The following is a 25,917-nucleotide window of genomic DNA, read 5'->3' on the forward strand; positions in this document are numbered from 1 at the left end:
GAATGGGTAGGCACAGACTGGGGGGGGGGGGGGGGGGGAGGGACAGACAAAGGGAGGAAGAGGGAATACAAGAAAAAGTAAGAGGATGGAGGGAGGAGGGGGGTGGGGGCTCATGTTTCCTCTGTTGAGCCCACTTCCTGTCCTGATCCCAAAACGGAGAGACTGTAAGAACGACATCCCTTTGCCTGTTTTGCCCCCCGCCCCTCCTCCCCTCTCTCCCACACACACACACACACAGACATCAGAGAAACCCAAACCAGCCTCCTGCGGCATCCTACAAAGGAGATGAGAGGAAAAAGCAGGGAGCAGAAAAATATATCCCCAGTGGTCTCTGAAACCTAAGGAAGCCTTCGTTTATAGAGGCAAAGAGGCGCAGGACATTTTGTCCTCAAGTTGCACTTAAGCATGTGTGTGTTACATGTAGCGCATATACTGTATGTGTGTATATCTGTGTTAAACTACACGCCATGGTCATTACCAAAACATTCATGCAGGATAGTTTAATAGTTGAATCTTAGTTTGTCCCTGAGGTGATTTACTTTACGTCTTACAGATTATTATTATATTATTAACATGTAAAGGAAACCACGGCTGAATACAAACATATTCATAACTAAAGATAACCTGCAAGATAAACCTTTTCTTAGACATTTTGACTTGTCACAGTAGGAAAGGCGTGGGTGTTACTAAAGACATTAACCACGAGACAGCCATGACAATATTGAGACAAAGGGACAGCGTGTTGGCATCATTCATTTTATTATTTCCTACTGTAACATATCAAAATGCCGTCACTGAAAAAGGCCAGTACACTCCATGAACTGTACAAACTGTCTTGTAATAGCTGCAAACATGGTTTCTATATTTAGAATATCCTCAAACATAAATTCAGCTGCTTCTGTTGTTATATTTGTTTTCTATTGTTTCTTGCACTGTGCCACTGTGCCTAATTATTCTCTTCATTTGGCAAGCAAATTCTGCCATGCAACACTGTGATTTGCACAACTTTTCTTTCTAAAAGCTATAAAATGTCCACTAAAACCCTTCTGCTTCTCCTTTCACTCAAAATAAACAGGTGACAGGACTTACAATGTTAAAGCTGTGACCAATAAAGCAAGGGGAATGACTCCATAGCAGCATCATGGACACCACCTCGTACTGTCTATAAGATCACAGTTACCAATCTCTAATACATTAGCAAACAATCAGAACACGCTAAGAAACACCTTTCACGTGTACAACCTTTATTTAGTCATGTAATCTCACTGATATCAACTCGTTTTTTGAAAGAGAGGCCTGAGCACAGCAGACAGCATAGCAAATGCACATCCAGCGACAGATCACAGACATCACTAAGCAGATTTTAAGTTCAAAGTTTAAAATCAGCCAGTGGGATGAGACATTTAAATTTTAAAATCCTTCCATCTCTAAGGTGTAAAGTGGTGGAAAGCGGTCTTCTCATGTTCAGTGTTTTACCCGAGGGGTAACTGCAGTTAAACGTGCGTCAGATCTGGTCTGGTGAGCAAAGGTTTTAAATTCGAGAAGAGAAGTGATTCTACTGAGGCCGTGTTTGAAGGAGACAATTAAAAACAAAACTGATAAAAATCTACTGTAGTTCTCTTCTCAGTTTTTTCATGTAGTGCACACTGATGAGTATGATATTTATCTCCTGTAATGATTCACAGCGCATAATGATAGTAAGAATAGATATAATAATATATATAATAATATAATACAAAGACCATTAAAGAACCACCTGTAAACGTGAACCACCACAAACAACATATCAGCATTTAGGTTTGGCAACTACCCAGCAAAAACTTGGTGACACCCAAACTGTCCAGCCACACGAAATATCCTATCAACACCTTGGCAACCACCTGGCAACACCCCAGTGTAAACCAAGCCCAAATGAGTTCTGGTGATACAGGAAGTCCGTTCAGAATTTATAAAATATGGTCTTATTCTGGTTTTAATCTAAATTTGCTAACATTACATATTAGAAATATCAGTCAAAATTAAGGGTTTATTGACTACACTGGTATACACAGACCAGAGTACTATCACACACATTTATCTGTATAGCCGTGTGTGTGTGAATGAGTGTGTGTTGATGTGTGTGTGAGTGAATTTGGTCTCATGACTCCGGTTAAGCCGATGTTTCCCAAAGGCTGTTTTGATTGGACCTACAGCTGAACTCTGATATTTAATAATGAGCAAAGTGCTCCCTGTGTTTCTGCCTCTGCCCTTCACATACACACACACACACACACACACACACACACACACACGCACACACACACACACACACACACATAGAAACTGACCAAACGAATGAATCATACAGTGAAATATAAACAACTAGTGGTTCATTAGCTGATGATCTGGCCATGACACATCACTGGACCCCAGGCCGTCACGTCATTAGACCACTTCTGCTTTGCTTCACACTGACAGTGGAATTAACTCGTTGATGCCTGGCATCTTATCTGTTTTTCGGGACGTGTTTTCGGATTTTGTCGCAGAGTCTCGAGAACAGTTTGTCTGGTAATGAGGAAAGATGAGCACAACCAACAAACTACACATGCATACACAACCTCAGAAAAATGACTTCATGCCTCTTACAACACCTGAACAGAACATGTGGAAACAGTCTTTTAACCACTTGTCTATCTTCACCTCCATATTTCCATTCTTTACCAAGAAAGGTAGTTTGAAGGAGCAAGAGAGAAAGAGAGAGAGAGATGTGGCAGATGTCTCCCTCTGTTGGTATAAAAGGAGTAATGCAACATTTAAATCGGCTGGTGCACCACTGCCTGTGATTTGGCTTCTCAACTGAAGAAGCCTCTTGGATGAGAGAGGGAAACGTCTTCATGATCCACAAACTACAAACTGAGTCCAGACCTCGATTCAATTCTCCTCTTGGATAACCGTGACCTGGATGACTCAGAATCTTCACAGACAGCTCTCGTGTTTTATCTTATGACTCAAAAAAAAAAAAAAAAAAAGTCAGAAAAGGTCAGTGTTTGGCAGGCGCTGAGCTTTAAAAATTCTTTGGCATAGTAAGTAGTTGTGGGCACATTTCATTCACAAATGCTCATAAATAAATAGCACATTCACAAAACAAACAAAAAACAATCCTTACAGGACGTGAAGCTGCAAATTTAAAGAGGAAAAAAATTTTTTTTTTACTTGGGATAATCTCCAAATAAATATTAGAGGCAGATTCAAAACGTATTCATTGACAGATTTCCGAGAAAAACATACTCATGCAAGTTCTATACTTTTGCCAGATTTTGGATGAGTTAGTCACACAGCGTGGCTCAGCGTGGCTGCATTCACGTCTGTGTGACACATTCAGACCTACTGCAAATTTAATGGAGCTCTCCTCCTTCTTCCATCACTGACTGTGTGCCTTGGCATCATGAGTAAGACCGACTCTTTCATGATAAAACCGAACCGCCTGATCCTGGTCATTTATTTTTTTTGTTTTTTTTTAGTGAATTCATACATACAAAGGCTTTGACATCTGGCTAATTGCTTTGTCTATTTTAAACCTGAAAGCTGTGTTAAAGTTGTTGCTGTATGGTGTGAAAAGCAAAACAAAAAAAAAAAACAGGATCATATTTCAAATGGTAAGTCTCACGTAGCGTAATTAATGTCTCAGAATGCACAATTACCAATGCATCATTTACTCCGTAAATTACACACAAACACCATTGTTATTCTTGTCTATCAACGTTAACTGCATGAGGTTTTCCTCTCCACTTGGTTTAGAAAAAAAAAAAAAAACCAACAGCTTATTATGCTCATTGCTTGGAAGGGAGACAGCTACACTGCACCTCTCTGCAATTAAGAGGTTTATTTTTAATCTATCTCGTGTTTTTATCTTTTATGGTTATAGTTGATCACGGTAACAACTCCTACTTTAACAAGGCCCTGGACAATGAAGTTCTGTTTTTGAGGTCCAGAACATTATTCTAGTAGAACTGAATTAAAGTAATGAACGGTTCCAGGAGAAGTCTGAAAACTGTTCATCGCTATGTTGAGTGGTGGAGGTTTGGGAAAGAGAAAAGCAGCAGCGAAGACATTTTTTTTTATTTCTGCTGAGACAAAAAGTGAAACTGAGAATTTCAGAGGTGGGCCCAGGCAAATTCTCATAGACTATATTTACACGCAGCTGATCTCAGTCCCCAAGAAAATCCCCAGAGTTTAGTTTAAAAATGTCTTAGCATGGATTTTATGGTAATTATGTGTAATAACAATTTAATGTAATGATCCTAAATTACAAAAAGGTCACTTGCACTGGCAAGTATTCAAAATATTCATTATGTTTGGGATGTAATTATGTATTTTGTCTGCTTTGTTTTGTTTCGCTTCAGGTGAGGCCTTCCCATAAAGTAATTTCTGCAGCATGTTAAGCATTTCTCTATAATATCCATGGAAAAATATTTATGAAACAAATAAACAACAATCCAAGTCAATGCATGGTGGAAAAAAAATTAGCAATATCAAAAGTTTTACCTTCAAGTCTTACCCTCCCTACTGTCTCATACTCAGCACTGTCTACAATTTTCTTCCACACTGTAATTATGAAGACAACAAAATAATTATCGGTGACAGTTTCACTCAATACCAACTCTGTAATGGAAATCTTAAACTCTAAGACCACAGATAAAAATTGATCCTGCAGTTTGCTGTCTCTGTTCTGTCTCTGTTTACAAACTCAACACACGACTTGATTCACTTCATTCTTTGGCACACCCAAAGCATCGATTTAATTCTCTCATTCCAAAAAAAAGTACAAAAGTTTGATTCTTCATCATTCACTCTACTGCAGACTTATAAGCAAACCGTCCAGTAGTTAGTTACAGGGTGGGGTGGGTGGGATTTCACATGGCTAGCAGCCTTTTCTGAAGCTGTGTAGGGTTTTGCTAATCCAATGCAACATACTGCACAGCACAGAATGGCCCACACGTGTCTGTACCTTCAACTGTCGTTTGTCGTTTCTGCATTACTGCTCAGACACACAGGTGACAAATTTATCATAGCACATGCGCTTTACAAACATTTTAACAGCGCCAATGACATTGGACTGTTATGTTTCATGTACTGCCTTCGGTGCAAAACACAGCGGAGCGCATTGTTTTGGTAAATGTAGCTACATTTAGCAATGCAGTAACGGATAAACACACACGCATACATCAAATGCATTAAAACGGTAAAGAAAATATGGAGTTGTTGGCACTGAAATATGCTAGAGGAGTGAACAGAAGCACAGAAGCAACACTAACATGGGGAAAGTAAACTGTTTAACTAGCACATTGAATAATTTCTTCTTTGACATGCGGCTTTGTAACACAAGCTCTATTTTTATGAAACCTGTTGTCCAGAGTCTGTGTTACCTACAGTGCTGTGACAAAGTTTGTGCACCTCTCTTTTGTTGTGTTATTTAACCTCGGCTCCAAAGCCATTCAGAAGTGATCCTCACCCGAACAACACGCTCATATTTTAGTGAACTGAATTATTAACACTCTGAAATCCAACAAGGTTCATTGTAAATCTATTATCAGGTTGTTTTAGCTCCACAGGCAGATTTACAAGCTTTTTTAAAAGCTAAAACCTGTAGCTAAAATCTGACTGTGGGGCCTGAGCAGCATTGGTTCTGACACTGTTGCACACTGTTGATCATTTATTTCAAATAACACATGACGTATGAGATAATTTCCTCTGTTTCTCTGTTTGTTTGTCCATTAGCAGGACATCTCAAAACTGTAAACATCGTCCAGTGAAATCAGGTAATATGGGCTTGAGAACAGCTGTGCTTCCCTTCTTGTTTGGTGAATTCCACAAAATCCACCAAAAACCTTTCACCTGAATTTGTTTGGAGAAAACAGACTGCCCAGCAATTGCATCTGACTGAATAAAAATACCTGGCACCTGCATTTCATGATTTCCTTTCATGATGTGCATTCTGATGGAGTTACACATTAAGATATAGTTTTAAAATATTTTCCATTATTAATATAATAAATGTATGCAGCCCTTGCAGAGATAAGCATTCGTAGTGCTTTATAAAAAATTTTTTTTTTAATTATTTCTTGGGCAACAGCTGCAGAAAAATATACTTAATCTATAAAACAAATCAAAGCATATAAAAACTTTTTCACAGCACTGTAACTTCCCCCCCAAAACAGTGTGGGCTTTACAAAAGCAATAACGGAGCACTGTCTGGGATTTCCCTCGTGCACCAAAAAATACACCAGTGTATGTCTGTGTGAATGTGTAAAGAGTATACGCAGTGCAGAGTCATGTGAAATTCATTTGGCACTGGGGGGCAAATAGTAGGGGTGAAACAGTCTCTCATGGGCGCAGATGTGCAGAGCAGCATGTGTGTGCATCAGTAACCGTGGAAACCGTGACGTGAAGTAGCTGACGAAGCCTTCGGGCAGCTCGCCAAGAGTCCCCTGCACCTCTGGTGGCAACTCGTGGTAGTGATGTTTCTGCAGCATGCAGAACGCAGAAAGTCAAAAAAACAGATGGAAAGTGTCAAAGAGTGTCTGGTTGTTTGAAAAAAAAAAAACTCTAAGTGGATGTCATGTGTGCAGGACGACTGACCTTATTCCTCATGGCTCTCAGCAGGTCTCGGACCGAGTTTCCTTTATACGTCCTAAATCGGCGCAAGTCTGAAATGGACGTGAAAAAATATATGGCCGATCATTGATGGCTTTGTTTTCCCTCAACAGTCATGTGATACTATGTGGGCATGATTGTGCGTGTACCTGTCTGTAGAGGCACAGAGATGTGCATCCTCCAGTTGGTTCGCACCACAGCTCTTCCTGCAGTTTCCAGCCTGACAACGATCGGACTGTCTGCTGGTTCCTTCTCTATGCGATCACTCACGTCCTTCATACAGACACACAAACAGAAAAAAAAAAATGTTTCTAATGTCTACAAACAGAGACTAAAGGCAAAAACAGAGAAACATTATCAAAATTAATTAATTAATAACAATAATTAACACACTTGGAAAAAGAGCAGCTGCTTCTCTGGGCTCCAGAAGAACGGATGTTTGAGAACGCAGGCGGTGGAGGGGCGTGTCTCGGCGTCAGTACTGATCATTTGCTCGATCAGATCCTTCGCTATGACGTCATCTGATTTGACAGAGATGTTAATATTGTTTTCAGCTTAGTCATGTACAATTTTATGCCCGTTCCATTACAATCTTGTAGATCTATGCAGTTACTACAATACAAAATGCAGCCTGTCACCGTTGTTGTGTAATGTTTGAAAGGCAAAGGTGAGCCAGAAAGGATTGAAATCCTGCACACCGTCCGAAGTCAGTTTATTAAAAATAAAACATCCTGGCCATGGACTTTTATTGGGCATTCCAAAAATAAAATTTCATTTTTTCAAGGACTCATCTTGGGAGACAGCCCTCACCTGAGGGCAAGAATATTTTTGGAGCTGAAGTGTATTTGCAAGGGAGATGGTTTGCTGAGATGTGTTTTGATTTGAACTGGCTTCATAAAAGTGATTACTGATTGAACCGTTTATTGCAAATAAGCTAAGTGATTTGCTACATTTGCAAACAAACTTTTCCTGTTTGGGAATTTTTAAAAAGAAATTTACAAGAATTCAGTCTTGAGAGACAGGTGTACTAATCATGTGTTTTAGACTACATACTCTAATCATTAGGATTCAGGCAGGAACAGACACATGCACACAGACTGGCCTCACCGTGTATGTCCTCCATAAAATGTGAGAGCGAATATTCTCCTGACAGGATGTTGACCTGTCGTCTCAGTGTGTCACCAAAAGGGTGCTGCCCTCTGCTGACCACGTAGTAAAATACACAGCCGGCTGAGAACACATCCACTGCTGCCGTCTGAAGAAAGAAGAAAACTGAATTCTTAAGCAGAAAAATGCAAAAAAAAAAAAATTAAACTAAACTTTAGTTAGGCACAACAGTATGTAGAGTCTGTATGTGCAATGGGCCGAAGGCTGAAAAATGAATATTGTTTTTTCTGTTTGTTTGTTTTTTTTTTTTTTAATAAAGAATAGCAGTTTATAACAAATAACCATTTCTGGAGGGGCAATTTGAAGCTCCCTTCATGCTCAATGACAACTTGAAAATCTGGGATTTAAAAATATCTCAGTCACAGAACAGAGAAAGTAAGTAAAAAAAGAAAAAGAAAAAGAAAAAGCTGCTCTTGCAACAAATGAAACTGGTTTATCAAATGTAACTAAAAGAACTTCATCAAATAAATTATTTGTAAAACAAAAAAAGGAGAAAGTTTCAAACTGTTAATTTTGCATCTTCAGAGTTTTCTCTTGCCGTGGCCAATTATGAAAGTCGACTGGATCAGTTCTGACATTCAGAGATCAACCACTCTGCCCTGTAACGTGCATCTTACCGGCTTATTTCCAGGCGTTTCCCGCAGCACTTCGGGTGCTATCCACCCTTCAGTTCCTGGTATTCCTGACCGCAAGGAAAAGCTGCTCCGACCATCTGGGATCTTCTTACAGAGCCCAAAGTCGGAGATGAGAGCTCGGACCTGACCCAGCGCACTGGGGCCAGAGAGGAGGATGTTTCTAGGCTTCAGGTCGCGATGGACTACAGGGAGAGATGATGGAGACCAAAGCAGAAATTGTGTTTTTCAGACAGGCAGGTGGGTGAGAGAGGACTGAGAGATGGAATTTTGTTCATTTATTCATAGCTAACACAGTGAAGTAGTACTACATTCAATTTGCTTTTAGCTGAAGCTGTTTAGGAATATAATTTGTGTGTAATTGTGTGTGTGTGTGTGTGTGTGTGTGTGTGTGTGTGTGTGTGTGTGTGTATATATATATATATATATATATATATATATATGTATCTGTATCTCATACCTATGTTGAGTGAGTGGAGGTGTGAAAGGCCACACATGGTCTGTTCCATCAGAGTTATAGGATTCAGGTCAGGAAAGCCAGACGGATCCTCCACATACTGCAGAGAAAACAGAAGCATCATAAAAAGTACAAAAACATACGTTATCATTGAGGACTGCTAATTATAACCTGTTCAATAACAGCAGAATGAGGTCTTACAGTTTCTTTGCTCCTTCACAAACACTGACCTGTTGCAGGGTTGCTGTGCACAGCTCGATGGCGATGTATGTGAAGAGGCGGTCTCTTTCCGTGCAGAAGTATCGGATGACATTGGGGTGAGTGTCAGACTCTCGGAGGAGCTGCACCTCTCTCTCCGCTACCTCAAAACACTCCGGCAGGATTCGCTTCACCGCGACGTGCCGTCCGTCGAATTTACCCCTACCATCACAAACAGGTTACTCATAATATATGTAATGTAATATGTAGTGTGTTGCTGTGTTTTGGTGTATTTTTGTATTTGGTTTTTTTGTAGCTTAACTTTTTTTTCTTCAGATTGTAAATACGCTATTTTTTTTTTGCAAATAGTTTTTGTACTTGAATTGCACATTTCTTGTTTTTCTGCACTTTATCCTTTTCTCCTGTTTTGCTTGTGAGCTGCCTAACAAATGAATTTCCCCGCTGTGGGATCAATAAAGTGTTATCTTATATTATCTTATCTTAACACACACACTGTCTCACCATTTCTGAGGAAACACAGTGGAGAGCGTTTACTGTCTTTACAGTAAAATTCATGATTAAATAACTGAGGTTTCAGCCCCTTAACTCTGAACTGTGCACGTCTTATGTCACTGCTGACCGTTTTCCAGGGCATGCCAGAAGTTTTTGTTTGATTTTCTGCCTGTGGTCAGTGTACTCACTGGCTTACATTCTTTTCACCATGGTAAGAAAACCACATTGCTGAGACTTACAACTTGTTTGAGGTTAGTTATCCAGCACAGAGACATTCAGCCTCTTTCTTCATACAGTAAAACAAAACAAACAAAGACGTTCACTATGATGGACTATTTACTTAAACTGACTCAGAACAAAGTGTGTGCAAGTTAATTTGCATTCTGTAATGAAATCAGTGTAAACAAATGCCAGTGTAATAAACGTATGTTGTGCTTTGGAAAACAGTCAAAAGAAATATAATATATACCTGTTTTGCAGTTAATTATCTGACACGTGAATTCACTAATATGGCCCAACGATTATGGCCAATACTATCAACTATATTAACAGCACTGCAGTAAAATATAACACAGTGAAAAACACTCGTGTACACATCATACCTGAAGACAAAAGTTCCCGCTGTGCCGTGTCCAAGGACCTCAGATGGCGTGAAGGAGATTTTACCCACTTGCACTTCCTCACTGTTTCCTTCTGAGAGAGGTGGGAAAGAGGAGAGAAGCAGAGGGGAAATGAATCTCACCTGAACATTGAGGCACACAAACACAGTCTGAACACACAAACACAGTTTGATGTGTTACCTGCTGTGGGTTTGTGCCCAGTTGTGCCATTTTTATCAGCGTCTGAGGTGCCACTGCTGTGACTGTGAGGAGTAGGCGGAGGGTCAGCAGATGCAGGCGCAGAGTCTGGATATAGAAAAGTGTAGATGTACAGTATCGATGCATGCATCTCTGAAATTTTAAATAGAAGCAATTTTTTTCTGTATCTAACCTTTTATCAAGAAATAAATATTAAATATTTCTCAGCTATGAGGAAAAAAAAATGGTGCTTCAACACTACTTCATGCATTTTAATAATCCTTCATGTTTTTGCTGCAACGGAAAGAAAAATATTTAATCACTGAACTCGACCCCTCGGTCATTAAATAGAGGGAGCATAACGGAGAACTTGTTTTATCTGTTGCTTACCACTGGACAGGTTTGAGTCAGTAGAAGGGCTTGTGTCCGAAGAAACCAAGGTCACTGTCTGATTGTTCGTCTGCATGTTGGTCTGCATGCGCTGGAGACGAGACTCCAAAGCCTCCTCCAGTTGCCTCTGAGCTTTGAGCTGCTGGGCTGCACGCTGGAAAAACACACACAGAAGCAGGCCACACTAAATGCTGTTAGAAGATGGGGGTTTATGAATATATGATTATAAAACTCTCCTTTGCAACACTGTCAATAAAACACCCTTCACCCCGGGAAACCCGAACCACAAATTATGCTCCATTCGATGAGCGGATGAAAGCATGAATATGCAAATATTTCTATTCTTACATGTTGTCTTTATATGACACAGAGGAGCTATGAGCTTCATATCAACCTTATTTTATTATTTACCTTTATTTAAACTTAATTTAATTAATTAAAATAAAAAATTAAGCAGGAAAGTACTACAAAATCTAATTAGATTTAATCTAATTTACTAAGTCTGTGTGGACAACCTAAATATTATGCCTCCATCATGTATTGTTACGTGTAACGTGTAAGTGTAATTCTGAGAAGTCTGATAAATACGGGCCCCGCATTTCAAACGCACACAGACATAAGACACACAAACTCACAGCAGGGTATGTGAGGGCGAAGGCCAGCCATCCTCCCAGCAGCAGTGTCAGAACAGCCAGAGTCAGACGGTCCTGAGTCATGTAGACAGGGAGCACAGGGGCCCGCCTCTGAGCTTGTCCTGAAGTCCCCCCGTCCACCCCTCCTCTGTCGGCATTAGTGTCGCTATGGCTATCAGCAAGTTCCCGGAACTGAAGGACACAGTAAGACAATGGGGAGAAGAAACAATGAAAATATGATGAGGTTTCACTTTTTTTTTTAATCTGTGTTTGTCTGTCCTATTTTATGTAAAGCAGTGTGCAATCAAAGCGGTTCTTAAAGGGACATTTAGTAATTTATTACATCCATTCTTTGGTCTCCGGCACAGCTTGAAGAAGGCCAAAATGGACAGTAACAGCATAATCAGAGAGGATAATTGTTTGATATTATTCCTGCAATTTACTGACTCAGGTGTAAAGTTGGGGTGTGACTCACATATCGCTGGTGGTAGTAGGAGGCAGGGGACACCGGGGAGGCAGAGGAGCCAGGAGTTCGGGGGGGGATGACTGCCTCACTGGAACGCTGCAGGGTGACGGGGAAATCCCTCAGCATGGTGGTGTGGGCTACCGGAGGGAGCTCATGGTGGCCTGAAACACACAGAGACACGTGAGACACAGACGGAATGTATTTATAGCTGTATGACTGTTAAAAATTTCAGTATGGTAAAAAGGTTTTCAGATTCAGAAGGTCCACTCTGATACTCTACGAGAACAGTTTTTTGAGAATTTTACTTTTTTTCACTCTATTTTCTCAGCAACAAACAAACTAGATATATACTTTACATAGATAAATAATACATTACTCTGTAGTTTGGAAACACCATTTACAAAATATACATTTTCATATGACTTTGCTCCAGCTACAGGCATGTGTAAACAGGAAGTTTGTTAAAAATGAAATAAATAAACCACTGTAGTGGTTTGGTTAGACCTTCCCTTAACCTTTTGAGAAGTTTAAATATGTGCTTCCCTAAATAACATAACTGTTGCTGTAGGATCCAACTGACATCCAGTAATGGAGGCAAGGTGTCCAGATAAGCTGTGTGTGTGTGTGTGTGTGTGTGTGTGTGTGTGTGTGTGTGTGTGTGTGTGTGTGTGTGTGTGTGTGTGTATGTGTTTGTTTACCTATCAACAGCCAGTGGTTCTTCCGGCTGTTGGTGCTCCCTGGTGGATAGCGAACATCAGTGGACGGTGTGATCTCACACTCCCCTCGCTCTCTGACCGTCACTCCGGCCGTCAGAGGCCCATCAATCCGAGCCAGGGTCAGGCCTCGAGGCTGCCATGGCAACCAGAACCACAAACCACTCACATCATCATCACAATCACTGCAAGCTCCTAACTCTCTGATAAAGCTGATCTGATATACTGCGCTATTAATGTTCTGTTAAAGCAGAGGGGAGTATTACTACAGATGACTGTATACTTCAACTCACCACTAATGAGACTCCATGGTGGACAAGGGAGGTTGAGGCATAGAGGTGAGAGTCCAATTTTCCAACATAGAGAGTGGGTCTTAAGGAAACAAAGGCTGGGTTATTTCCTCTGATAAGGCTTGTTTGCATGTGTTTCTATCAGCAAGATACCTCAAACACTTACAAAGTGATTTTTATCAAATATAAATCATCATAACGCTCTTTGGACAAGAAATAATCGATCCCGTGTCGAGACGGAGATACACAATTAATCAAACAATATGTTGGACGTGACCCGAGTTTTCAACGGACGTTAAAGATTTGCCGACAATCGAGTATCTATCTCGTACTTCAGACCTCTTATTATACGAAACAAATGAAAGCCTACAAAAGCCTGGGGGTATATAACTTTTTTGTGAGCGGGTGGGCCCACAACCTTGGTACCAAACGGCTCCAAGACGATTATCGTTTGGTCTTCGCCAGGGCGAGTGTTTATTCTTATACTGGTTATGTATAGCTAGCAGCTAGCAATAGCGGCTATAATGTCAACAAACATCTTGCAGGGATACAAGGTGGTTTATTCGTCATTTCCTGCAGTTGTCATGTCGTCATCATCTGCCGCTGATCTGGGTCCAGGCCCTCCTACGGGTGGTGAGCCGGAGTGGGGTTCAAACCCACGGCCCTGAGAGATTAAGTCTCATGCTCTACCAACTGAGCTAACCAGGCGGCGGTTTATTTGTCAATTACACATAAATACTAATGTATGACTGACAGCGAAATAGCATTTGGACTACTGAGTCAACGTCCCCTAAAGCGCTAGGGCAGCTTAAAAAGTCCCAATGAAGTCCATATTAGACAACCGGCAACTTAATAATTATTACTGTGTAAATGAGCATTAAGCGACAACCTAATGATATAAACACAGCCACAAAAACCAAGTTAGCTAGCTAACATACCTTTGACGAATTGGTCACTGCAGACACGGGCATTAGCAGACTGCTCCTCCCGACCGCAGACGTAGGTTTAAGATCCACCTTTTACGGCGTTGTTCTGTACGTTTTTTATATTTCTCTCTCTTTATTGTGGGTGACTACTTTTGGTACCCTATAATAGCACCGGTAAACTACACAAAACATTGGCATTTTTCCACACGGTAGATTCTCAGTGTGTCAGGCAGCTACTAAAGTGCTGAAACACTTCCTGCCCTCCGTCTGAATCTGGCGCCCTCGCGCCGCTGCGTCGTGACGTCACGTGAAACCCACCTATTGGGTAAATCAGGAAACCAGCCAGGGGTTGGTTTGTATTCTTACGTATGGCATGTGGCTGTGTGTGTGTGTATAAAATCTTTCTCTTACACAAGTTGTGTTTGCGCGCTGGCTTGCTCCTTCACAAACTGATAGCTCCACTTCAAAGTGGAGTGTGCGTCTGCCTGGTCGTTGGCAGAGGAGAAGGTGAGGAAACGTAGCGTTTCCATGGCGAGGGACAGGTGGGGGGCGTGTCTTAGCGAGTCACCAGAATACAGGTAGACCCCCACGACAGGCGAGCCGTAGTTCTGACTCCATAGGACGTCACCTAGGAGACAAAAATGCAGCACTTGCAGTTTTACAAGAGGGCGGAGGGAGATCAAATGAAGGTACAGATTCAACCCCTTGCATATGAAGATGATAACATATTCACATAGCAAAAACCACACACCTCTCCCTACCTGACTCTCTGTCAACTGTCACAACAAGGCCATCACCACTCGACACAAGATGGGCCATTTCTGGAGGGAAAGCAGGAAGCACAGGGTAGAATCAGAAGGCAACATCTTCAACATCAAACATTCAATATATGTTTAGAGGTGAAGCCCTCGTTCTTTCCAGTGTTCATTCTTAGATCCCTTTATCTGGTTATTGTCAAGCAAAGATTACATTAAAAAGCATCCTTGGCAGAGGTATCTGCTAAATGTGTCACTTACATCTTTTGAGTTTTTATAGAGTTTTAAATGTATATCTCAACCTAAATTGGCATCAAAATAATAAAAATAATCACCTGTTCTTTCACCATTTCATTGAAGCCTATTAATATTTCCTAACCCTACCTGCAGTAGTCTGTCTGTAGTTTTCATTCTATACAGTACTAATTCTCCTCAAATGCCCCCATTGTTGACATACAGGTATCCAAAGTTTCCGTTTTTTAATGCTACCAAGCCGGTTCTACAGCAGTGCCACCAGTTCATGTCCAGCTAATTAACCTGCCATATCCCTGTGCTAACTGAATGTGCGTCTAGAGACGTACTGTAGTCTTGTTTTTCATCATAAGGAGGAGCAGAGTAATCATTGTACGTAGCGTTCCATCGCAGCTCCTGTGTCTTGGTGTCAAACATGGTAACCACATATTCTGGAAACAAGCAAACAAGGTGCAAAGTTCATAGCCAGCAGGCCAAGATTCATGAGATTACCTCAGTCATGTGCATCCGTGTGCATGCACGTGTCTACCTGTGCGACATACCTGTGCGTCCGATGTAGAGCAGAGGAGAGTTGGGGCAGATGGATTCAGAGGTGGAGGTGGTTAAACTGGTTTGCTTCTCACCTGTCTCAGGATCCACCACAAACCACACATCCTGCTTTTTACCTGCACGTGCACATGCACAGAAGTGCAGTGAGAACAGCAGTGAGATATGACAAATATTTAAATGTCTCATCTCTCATTCTCGGTCTCTGACAACTGTCTGACACAGTGATAAAATAGGTCATGCTTTCCTCAGTATATTTGAGTGTCTCACAAACACATGTGCACACACACACACACACACACACACACACACACACACACACACACACACACACACACACACACACACACACACAGTGTCTCACCTGTATAGAGTATACCATCAGAGCTCCTGCAGGGTGCTGACTGAACCAGTTCTGGTATAGTAAAAGGCAGTTTCTGTCGATGGATCCAAACAATGGAGTCATAAAGTGAACACGGACACACAAACTGACACACAAACACACATTGCATTACTCACCATCAGGCCTTCCTTGTACTTGCCGCCCAGTACATATAAACTGCCATCGTTGGGGTCTGGGAGAAAACCTGGCCTACAAAGAAAACATTTGTACATCAGCACAAAAAGTATTACAGCACATTTTCAACACTTCTTTCAATTCACATTTTATATTTTTGAGCATTTTTATGCCTTTTATGAGATTAGACAATCGAGAGACATGACAGGAAAACAAGAATTCAGAAACAGGGAGCGACATGAAGCAAAGGTCCCTGGCCAGATCCAAACTAGTTCATGGTCAGAGATTTAACATCCAGGCCACTGAGGTGTCAGAAACAAGCCCTTGCTCTAAGGATTTTTTTAACATGTTTTTCTCCAACACTCATTAAATGTCTTAACACTGAGCTATCTGATCAAAGAACGAGCAAAGAAGACTACAAATGTGAAAATGTGTTGCAAGCTTTTAGTACTTGACAGTTTTTGATACTAAGTGCCTTGAAGGCACTGTTTGCAACAGATAAATACTGAAGTTTGAAACCCAGCCCTGCGTGTGTGCATATCTGTATATGACTATGTGTATGCTACTCACTCTGTGAGGTAGACAGGCACTTGGATGATGGGGTCTGAAAGAATTCAAAGAACAATTTCATGAGAAATATTTCAAAATGAAAATAAACATTAAGAAATAGTACTGATGTCTATATGTATGGACCTTCTCTTAAGGTCCACTTGATGTCTCCTGTTTGTTTGGAGACAGCATGCAGACTACCGTCCAGCGTGGAGACGAACAGCAGGGATTCTGGGAGGGTGACTGATCTGACCCCTCCAACCTGATGGGTGGCCAAAGAGAGAGAGAAACTTTAGGCCAGCTGTCTGACAGGGAGTTCAGTCACCGTGTCATATATCCAAGATTTCAGCATAGCTCAACTACAGCATGTGTGTAAGTGTGTGCGTGAGTTTGTGCGAGTGGGTGTGTCAGGTCTGTCACAGGTTTTATAGTCCAGCCCAGCAGTGAGTTCATGCTCGAATAATCATACTGTGTTCCTCATTTAGCAGGATATCCTTCTTCTCCTTCCCAACACTACTCCCTGCGTTGAGATCTTGTTTGTGTGCTTGTCAGTGTGTGTGTTCACCACTCCCTTATTTACCCACCAAGGGGTGGCAACTGGAAACACAGATCCAAAAAGAACTGTGTGGTACAAGCACACCACGGTAAACTCTAAGGCAAGACATGCACAGAGACACTCATGCACACAAACATGCAAACAAAGAGGTGGATGATTAAAAAAGGGGCCCATGTGGACACACTAGTCCTGGACCTGCAGACCAAAAGACACACTATGGGTAACTGTTTATTTCACAGACTAGTTAGCAGCTTATGGTGAAGACACAGCTTGTCTTTCCACACTATCGTCTGCTCAGATGTGATGTGTACTCTGATGCATGTGCTGCAGACAGTGCTGAGAGCACTGTAAACAATGGATTCAGAGGGCTATACTGGGCAAAGTGTGACGACATCATTTCCATAATTGCCCCAAGCACTGAAAATCTTTCCTACTGTTGCATTTCAGACAACATACACACTGTTACCGATAAATCTGAAAGGCCAGTAACTAATGTATTGATCAGGCTCTACTTTGTAGTAGTTTTGTGTGTCTTTATGGTTATTTTTCATCTCTTTGTGGCTGTTTTGCCGCTCTGTGGTCATTGTTCTTCTCTTCCTGGTCAGTTTTGACGCTCTTTGTGGTCATTTTGCACCTCTTTGTAGTTGTTTTATATCTCTGTGGTCATTTTGTGTCTCTTTGTAGTCATGTGGCATGTCTTCATGGATATTTTGTGTGTTTCAAACACCATTTTGTGTATCTGTATGGTCATTTTTAGTTTCTTTATGTTTGTTTTGCATCTTTGTGGTTACTGTGCATCTCTTTGTGATCATTTTGAGTCTTTTTGTGGTCGTTTTGCATCTTTTTATAATTGATTTGTATCCATGCGGCTGTTTTGTGTCTCTTCTGTGTCCCTTTTCATATCTTTGTGGTCATTTTGTGTCTTTAACCTGAGCTCATTCAAACAATAAATATCAACAGTCACTTCATACAGAGGCTGTGGCCCTGACCTCTCGGGTCCTCGGGTACTTGTACACACACAAACGCCCACACAGAGAGAGGGAGGGAGTATTAACTTTCTTAAAGCAATTCGGACTCCGCAGTGAGCAGCTAAACACTTTAAACGTCCTATCATATCATGGCAAACTTACTCGATCCTGAAATAGACACAGAGGCGCAGCGGGGTGCCAGTTGCGGTCTAAGCTCCGCATAAATAGCAAGACACAAACAGTATTAGTAACAACAACAACAGGAACAGCCATACTGTAAGGCTCACCTGAAAAAGTTTTCCTTCCCAGGACAGCAGGAGAAGAAACAGCAGCAGGCGTCCCAGAGCCCTCGTGACCCCGAAAGCACTTTCTTTCATGGCTGTGAACAAACGGAGAACTGAAGCTATTGAACTAACAACAGAGGTCGAACTCTCTCTCCGTTTCCAGCGCGGGCGTCCATCGGTCAGAAACTCAACCTCGGCCGCTTAACACCGGCAGAGCCGCGCTGACGGTTACCGAACACGACGAGATCTGAGCTCGTGGTGTCGCTTTAAAACCATAGCAACACGGACGAAACCGTAACTGCCACTATTCCATGTTTCCGTGTTGGGACGGAACCGGTGACGTCAGCAGCGAACTGTCACACTGGCGGAGTGGGCGTGGCCTCCGTGCCCCCCTCGCGCCCGCCTCCCGCGCTGAGTGGCAGGAGGCTCAGCCAATGGGCTCAGAAATTGGGGAACAGAAGGGGATGGGCTGCAGAATCACCTGGAACACGTGGAAGCAGACAGCAGGACAGTGGTGAACGCAACAAGAGCGTCTTTTTGTGCAATAGAAAGTGGTGGAGGGTGTCATTATTTGTTGTCTCTCTGCATTCCCCGCAGTGTCATACACATGTGGTGTAAAGTACTTTCACATCAAGAAAGTACACCACTGTTAAGTGTACCTTACATAAAGTTCTGCTGAAATTCAGTTACTGTACATAAATACTACTTTATACCTCAACAACGTTTAAGAGGAAAATATTGTACTTTTTATTTTTTATTCTGCTACTTCATATTTGGCAGATAGTGACTTAGTTAATATTTTGGACTGTTAAACATGTATAATATGATAAGTGATGCTATGATGCTATGTTTTCTTCCCTAAAGTGTCAGCTTAGTCACACCTTTAATTCGTGAGAAAATTTCAAACTTTCAAACTCTACATTCCTAGTTTGTAAAGCAGAGTCTGTTAGAATTCTGTAGTCTCCAAGCATAAGCTTGGATCCTCATTCAGGATTTACAGTGACCAATACTAGAAATAAAAAGTTGAATGGAGAACTTTTAAGTGCAATGGACTACTTTTGGAGTGTGATATTGGTACTTTTACATACTTTTAATTTTATCCATAAAATGATTGAATACTTCTTCCACCACTGCCTTGTAAACACACAGTAAAATAAGAAAAAGAAAGTCAAATATTTACAAAAACACTTTATTTTTCTGCATTGTATTTCCCTTCAGAAACATCAGCTAACAATTAGCCCCAGTCCTTTCCCCATGATTTACCAAAATACTATTCACAAAATACTATTCAAAGTGCCTTTACATGGGGAACCAGACTGGGATAACGTAGCTTGTAAGCGGATGTGCTTAAAATAAAATGACAAAAATAAAATAAAACTGGCAGGCACTTCTGTCATTTGAGGTATGCACAAAACAAATGAAACAAACAACATCATAACCTTGTCTTTAAAGGCAGGTAGGTGAGGTGAGGGCTCTACACACAGTGCAGGGCCCAGGCCTTTGGCTCTGTGTGGATTACTGATGGAGTACACTGTCAGGTTTGGGATAGCCAAACAGCTCAAAGTCTGGTTCATATAGTTTGTACAGTTCTCTCCTCACTGTTATGGGAATCTGAGAAAACCAGTCTCTTTCCCAGCTGGCTGCAGTTCGGTTTCGGGCCCCTGAAGGGAAGTGGAGCAGATGATCCACGTCCAGAAGTTTCAGCAGATGATCCGCGTCAGTTTCCAGGGTTTCTAGTCGTCCAATGAAGTCATACTTGACCTGGCATGGATGGCACAGTCGGTACACCTGAAACACAAAAAAGTGAAACAGATACTTTTAAAAATGTTTTCAAATTGTTTGTGTCTTTGTGTGTAATACCTGTCTCTGACTGTTTCTACCACATGTGTATATATATTGGCATACGTGGGAAACAGGAAATACAACTCTACTGCTGTTCTGTGTTTATTACCCCAAATGATCTTGGTTAACTTGTCCTCCTCAGGACAGACTTGTATTACTCATTGCTGCACAAATCTGCACCTCTAAATATACTAGTCAGTTACTACAAATAAACTTATTGAAATTACTGTACGGACAAAGTTGACAATCCCACAGACAAATGTGTGTGTGTACCTGTGTGAGACAAATACCTGTCGCCAGTGTTCGTTGAAGATACTCTCCCTCTCAGTCTCTGGATCCAGCAGGTATGTGATGAATTGCTGAAATGTTGGTTTGATTCCTGCTGCAAACGCCTCAGTTGCCGTCTCTGGCAAACTCCCAGACACATTACCATAACGACTCAGCATGACCGAACCAAACTGCCTGTAGAAGTCCTCATTGGGCCTTAAGACGCACACAAATACACACAATTTAACAATTCAATAATCAGAGAACTGCTGTTCAATCAAAGGTAAAGCACATTCCTTGGCCTTAAACCAGTGGACCTACACAAACAAACACTGACTTTCTCTAACATGAAACACACCTTCCAAACTTGTTCCTGAAGGCAGAGATGAGACGCACAAAAGGGTCTCGAACAAACAGAAACTTGGTGTAGTGCTGGAGCTTGAGTGCCATCAGGTGGCGGGACAGAGAACCATAATGGCGCCAAAACCTGGTAAAGGGCACATGGACGGACACACAAAACATGAGGGATATTCTAGTCACTGCCGAGTCACTCTCTTCTTTCTTTAGCTGTAATTGTGATGCTTTACAGTTTACCGGTCAAACATCCAAATTCTGTGACTGTAAGTTTTATGCAACACTGACAATATTTGGTGATATATCTAAATGACTTGAAAACAAAGTAAAACTACAAAAATGTAACTCCTAAAGGGGAAAAAGATATGTTTTGTACAGTGGTGCAGACAGAAGAACATATGTTCAGATACTCATATCCAAACACAGACAGCTCCCGAGGGGTAGAGAAAGGTCTGTCTGTGCTGCACCACCAAGCCCCGCCTGTCGTTTCCACTCTCCTCTTCCAAATGTCAACTTGGTAAATAACTCCTTTAGCTCACGGATATTTTGTCAAACACAGTTTCAGAGTAACTTGGTATCTAAGTGTCATTGTAGAAGTGATGAAAAAGAAAACCATGAAATGTTTCATTAATCAATGCCCCTGTGAACAGGAGTGGTGACTGACACAGTATTTCTGTGGTAATTTGCAAACTGAGTTTCCTGAAATTCTACATGAAGAAATTAGAGACATTATTTATATTTCTTAAAATTCTTACACCACAGTTTTTAGAAATGGGTTTAGTTGGATATATGGAAAGAAAGTGACCCCTTTAATATTTCCAGACTGACTCAATTTCGTTTCAGAACTGTAAAGTTGTCTTAAGCTTCTAAGTTAACGCCCTGATTTATTGGCTGATTTTCCTTTGTTGTCATTGTTGGATTCACTTATGTGGCTTGTTTGGCAAGACACAGTAATTATGTGCATTCACCCAAGTATTGTACTTACGTACAATTTTAAAATACTTCAATATTTCCATTTTATTCTACTTCATACTTCAATATTGTAATATTGTACTTTTTACTCTGCTTCATTTGTTTAGTTTACTTTTCAAATTAAGACTTTCCATATAAAACACATCATGGCCTTAAAAAAAACATAGGTTCTTATGGATTAAACTACTCAACAGTATATTAAGTTGTTAAAGTTAGCTGCATCTTCACATAATATAATGCTGCTTACATGTACATGCATCTTTAACAGTCAAATAATGTATGTATGATAAATATACTGTAACTCTCTGAATAGTGCCATTTTACACAACAAGTACTTTTACTTTTGCTACTTTAAGTACATTTTGCAGGTAATATTTCTGTACTTAGTAAACCTTAGTAAAATTTTGAATGGAGAACCATAACTTGTTATGGAGTCTTATATACTATGTTCTTGCTACTTTTACAGTAAAAGACCTTAATAATTCTTCCACCACTGCTACTCAACAATACACCTGTGAGTATTTACTGTATATATGTGTGCGTGTGTGTGTGTGTGTGTGTCTCATACTTGGCAAAAGTGAGGTGAAGAGAGGAGTTGTGTACAAGGTCTGGAGGTACAGCCTCTGGGTCAGTGTACGGTTTTCCTGAGGAAGGCGATATCAGAGACTGAGACAAAACCACCATCACTCTCTTCCAGTTGGTGCAAGCAACCTGAACGGAGAACAGCGATGGCAGGAAAGAAAATGTTAAGACAAGTTGTTCAGAAAGACAAGTTTACTATGAACATGTGCGTGTGTGTTTCGATCAAAGAGGAGCTGTGATTTTAAGATGTTTTTGTCTTCTTACTTTCTTTCTCTTACATCCACACCCAGTGAGCTAACTTACCGCCCACATGCATACCACCACCTACACTTTCACACAAATACACATTTACAAGACAGCTGTACCTTGGGAACATAGCAGTAGATGATCTGGTGTGTATCATCCACTATCAGGTGATCCAGCTCCCTGTTGGGGATCTGCTCAAATGCCCGGGTCCTTCCAGGGAATTCCACAGCGTTCTTTCCTGAGCAAACATCCATGATCTTCTGCTTCCTTTTCTCTTGTTCCCTATCGTCGGCAGAAGCATGGCTCCTCTCCTTCTTTTCATCCCTCCCTGTTTCCTCCTTCCTCCGCTTTTGTCTGTCCTCTTCCTCCTCCTGTTTTTGTTTTTCAGCTGCCCCTCTCGTCCTCTCAGGAATGAATTTTGAACTGGAACCGGCAGTGGGGATCATGAAGGACAAACTGGTCTGGGGTCTGCTGATGGAGGGAGAAAACGCAGGGCTTGTTGTCGTCCGAGTGCAAGAATCAGATTGAAGCGGCAGCTGTTTGGCGTCCTGTAGCGGATAAAGGTTGAAGCCCCCAACGTCGTCCCAGTAGACGATAATCAGCAGGATCATAAACAAAGACCCCAGGATGAACGCCACTCGTAGACCACGCCATATACCCATGGTTATATCAGATCCAGAGCCGTGATTGGTGAAGAAAAGAGGAAGAGGTTATCTTAACTCCATGGTGGCCATCTATCACGAAAGGACACACTTCCTGCTAGCTGGCTGCAACTGAAAGAGACAGGAAATGTCAACAGAAACCCTAGTTCTTCTTCTACAGTCTAAGTGAAGCAAACGGATTGAGTAATGACTAATGATAAAATACAAGGACTGGCTCTACATGCCCGCACACAGGTTCCGTGACAGGAGCTGCTTCACTTTAAATAGCTAGTTTTTTACACATGAAATTTTCACGTAGGGTTGTACAATAATTCAACATCATATACAGACTTTCAGTAACAGTGAAGTGTGATGACATGATCTTTTTATGTTACTGATATATAATTACAGAAATCTGAAATAAAATTAGTTTACAAATGTATAGTTTTTGTTTTTGTTAACAGTAACTAATTACATTTGTAAAAGTTAAAATTTGGTAATATTTAGTTGTAACCACAGGTAGGTAGCCAAAAACTGACTTAGCAGACTTAAGTCTGCTAGATTATTTTCCAAAGTAGGCGATGTGAACTAACATAATATAGTTATATACTGTATGGTATGACTGGTTGTGTTGTTGACCCGTGTAAAGTTACCCAGGGGCCGTGGGAACCTCAGGCTCCGCCCGGGGCGCTCAGCTGTCACAGTGATGTGAACAAACGGGGGATGTGGGGGTGGAAGTAGCGTCAGTCCAAAGCCTGCTGGAGGATTTGCCCCCTTTGTTGTTCTACTCATAAAAACATCTGCTGTCGGGGGAAAATAGTGGAAAAAATGACGGTGCTAGTAAAACCAGGAAAAAACAAAGAGATCCAGACTGGAGCAGCGCACAGCAGAAACTCCTCTGGCTCATATTTTGACAGAGAAAATTATTGGTTTCTCTGTGGTGTCTCTTTCCACTAGGTTTTAAATCTAAACTCCACGTTGACTGGATGGGTCTATTTTGAGAAATTAACATCCACAAACTCTGTCGTGTCTCGGCACGCGCCGTACCCACACACACACACACACACACACACACACACACACACACACACACACACACACGTGCGCATACACTCGCGAAGAGGAAAAAAAAGGTAAAAATATTTCCTATATGAATTTTAAATGAGTTTCTGGAGCTCGGTGGTAGTGTGAGCGGCAATACTCCTTGGCTTTTACTTATATATATATATATATATAAAAACGAAAGAAAATCTCAGCTCAAGGAAGGTGCGGACCGCTGGACTGTTTTATTCCGGTTAATATTCTTGTTTTTCTGTACAGGGCTCACCATCACCTCCTCCAAATCCTCGGTTGGAAAACAGCCTTAATTTATACAGTACACAGGTCACAATGTGCCCATTCACCGGCTGCTCCGGACACTGTCCTCCTCTCATGCAAAGGGTCACTTTCCTTTCACTCCACAGCAAAAGCCGACGACAGGAAGACTGAACTCATTTTTCTCCACAGTCTCCTCAGCTTCTTCTCCCCACAAACCTCCTCATCATGCTGTCTTTGGGGTGAAAAAAAAAGCCCGGTGCTGTTCCCTTCATGACTCAACACGACAATTAAACCAGCCTGAACATTAATCTATCTGTCTGAGAAAAAATAGCACAAATCACCCGATTTATGTTTCTATCTTACCCGGCAGAAGGGCTCCATGGTGCCGGTCGGCCAGTCCTTTGTCGCCTGCTCGGTGTCCCCCTCCCTGTTTGTCCGTCAGCCCGGTGATGACACCGGGTGGGCACGACAGGACCCTTGCGGTGTCCGCTCCCCACAGAATGAAGCGAACACTCGCGAGATTTGGGAAACCAGCCACCCACTCGTCCACACCATAAACACTCCCGTTTTACTCACCGCACCATGCACACCGCCCGGATTTAGGCTGTGAAACTATAAACCCGCCTACGTCTACCACTCTGGTTCCCAAAGTAAGGTCCTGGGATCTCTAGGCGGCCCCAGAGGAGGCTGCTGCAATGACTGTAAATAAACGATTTAATACACAGTCACGGGGCTGCAGCAGAATCAGGAGTGGAAACCACACTGGCATTGTATAGAAGCTAGTTTCTAAAAAAAAAAAAAAAAAAAAAAGCATTGGTTATGCATTTTTGACTCATTATTATATTTACTCAGTAAGTCAGACTTTTGACTTAGTATTTCATAATTTTGACCGTTTCTCAACATTTTGACTTAGCATCTTATTATTTTCCTGTTATTTTTACTTGGTGTTATAATTTTGATTTAGTATCTCATTACCTCTGTATTGCAGCTTTGACTCAGTGAGTAAGAAATTATTTTGATGTAGGCTACTATTTTATTCAGTAGGTCATCATTCTTTTCTTATCATCTCTTTATTTTGACTCAGTATCACATTACTTTGACTGAGTTAGTCATAATTTAGACTTTGGGTCTCATTATAAAAAAATCTGAAATTTCATTGAACCCGTTTTGCCCAGATGAGTCTCCTGCATAAATGACTTCATAAATTTTTTAAATTTATGAAATCATTTTTATTTGGCCAATTTGCAAATTCCCCACACAATAATATGATAAATCGAATATATATATGTCTCTGGGACAGATGTGAAAAAGTCAGCATTTAATGTCTGATGGTATAGCCTGATGAAGTTAAAGGTGCCCTTCAGACATGTAAAAATACTTTGAAAAATAGTTTGTCTGAAAAACCGTCACATAATAAATTCAGGGAAAATCAAATTTCTCCGTCATTAGGGTTTT

At 41.3% G+C, this 25,917-nt stretch overlaps 2 protein-coding genes across 4 annotated transcripts; both read right to left on the bottom strand.

Annotated features, from left to right (window-relative positions):
* Positions 1-4,742: 4,742 nt before the first annotated feature.
* ern2 (endoplasmic reticulum to nucleus signaling 2) lies at positions 4,743-18,585 on the bottom strand. Its single transcript, XM_041036445.1, has 24 exons — positions 18,245-18,585; positions 16,578-16,695; positions 16,455-16,488; positions 15,887-15,959; positions 15,732-15,804; positions 15,364-15,486; positions 15,151-15,252; positions 14,576-14,635; positions 14,226-14,442; positions 12,892-12,970; positions 12,584-12,734; positions 11,895-12,046; positions 11,423-11,611; positions 10,788-10,941; positions 10,401-10,505; positions 10,203-10,293; positions 9,120-9,309; positions 8,893-8,989; positions 8,418-8,617; positions 7,741-7,888; positions 7,027-7,154; positions 6,783-6,906; positions 6,619-6,686; positions 4,743-6,503 (listed from the first exon to the last, which is right to left on the bottom strand). The coding sequence occupies exons 1-24, from the start codon at positions 18,332-18,334 to the stop codon at positions 6,321-6,323; spliced, it is 2,949 nt and encodes a 982-aa protein (XP_040892379.1). The 5' UTR covers positions 18,335-18,585; the 3' UTR covers positions 4,743-6,320.
* An 824-nt stretch (positions 18,586-19,409) lies between these two features.
* LOC121181380 (carbohydrate sulfotransferase 12-like) lies at positions 19,410-24,992 on the bottom strand. Of its 3 annotated transcripts, none has more exons than XM_041037323.1 (7): positions 24,826-24,992; positions 23,799-23,945; positions 22,624-23,277; positions 22,245-22,387; positions 20,709-20,837; positions 20,374-20,566; positions 19,410-20,029 (listed from the first exon to the last, which is right to left on the bottom strand). In XM_041037323.1, the coding sequence occupies exons 3-7, from the start codon at positions 23,164-23,166 to the stop codon at positions 19,757-19,759; spliced, it is 1,281 nt and encodes a 426-aa protein (XP_040893257.1). In that variant the 5' UTR covers positions 23,167-23,277; positions 23,799-23,945; positions 24,826-24,992; the 3' UTR covers positions 19,410-19,756. The 3 variants fall into 3 exon arrangements, with proteins under 3 accessions (XP_040893257.1, XP_040893255.1, XP_040893256.1); XM_041037321.1 differs by having other exon boundaries at positions 23,799-23,948; XM_041037322.1 differs by lacking the exon at positions 23,799-23,945.
* Positions 24,993-25,917: the final 925 nt, after the last annotated feature.

Source organism: Toxotes jaculatrix, chromosome 4 (assembly GCF_017976425.1).
Source record: "Toxotes jaculatrix isolate fToxJac2 chromosome 4, fToxJac2.pri, whole genome shotgun sequence".
NCBI lineage: Eukaryota > Metazoa > Chordata > Actinopteri > Toxotidae > Toxotes > Toxotes jaculatrix.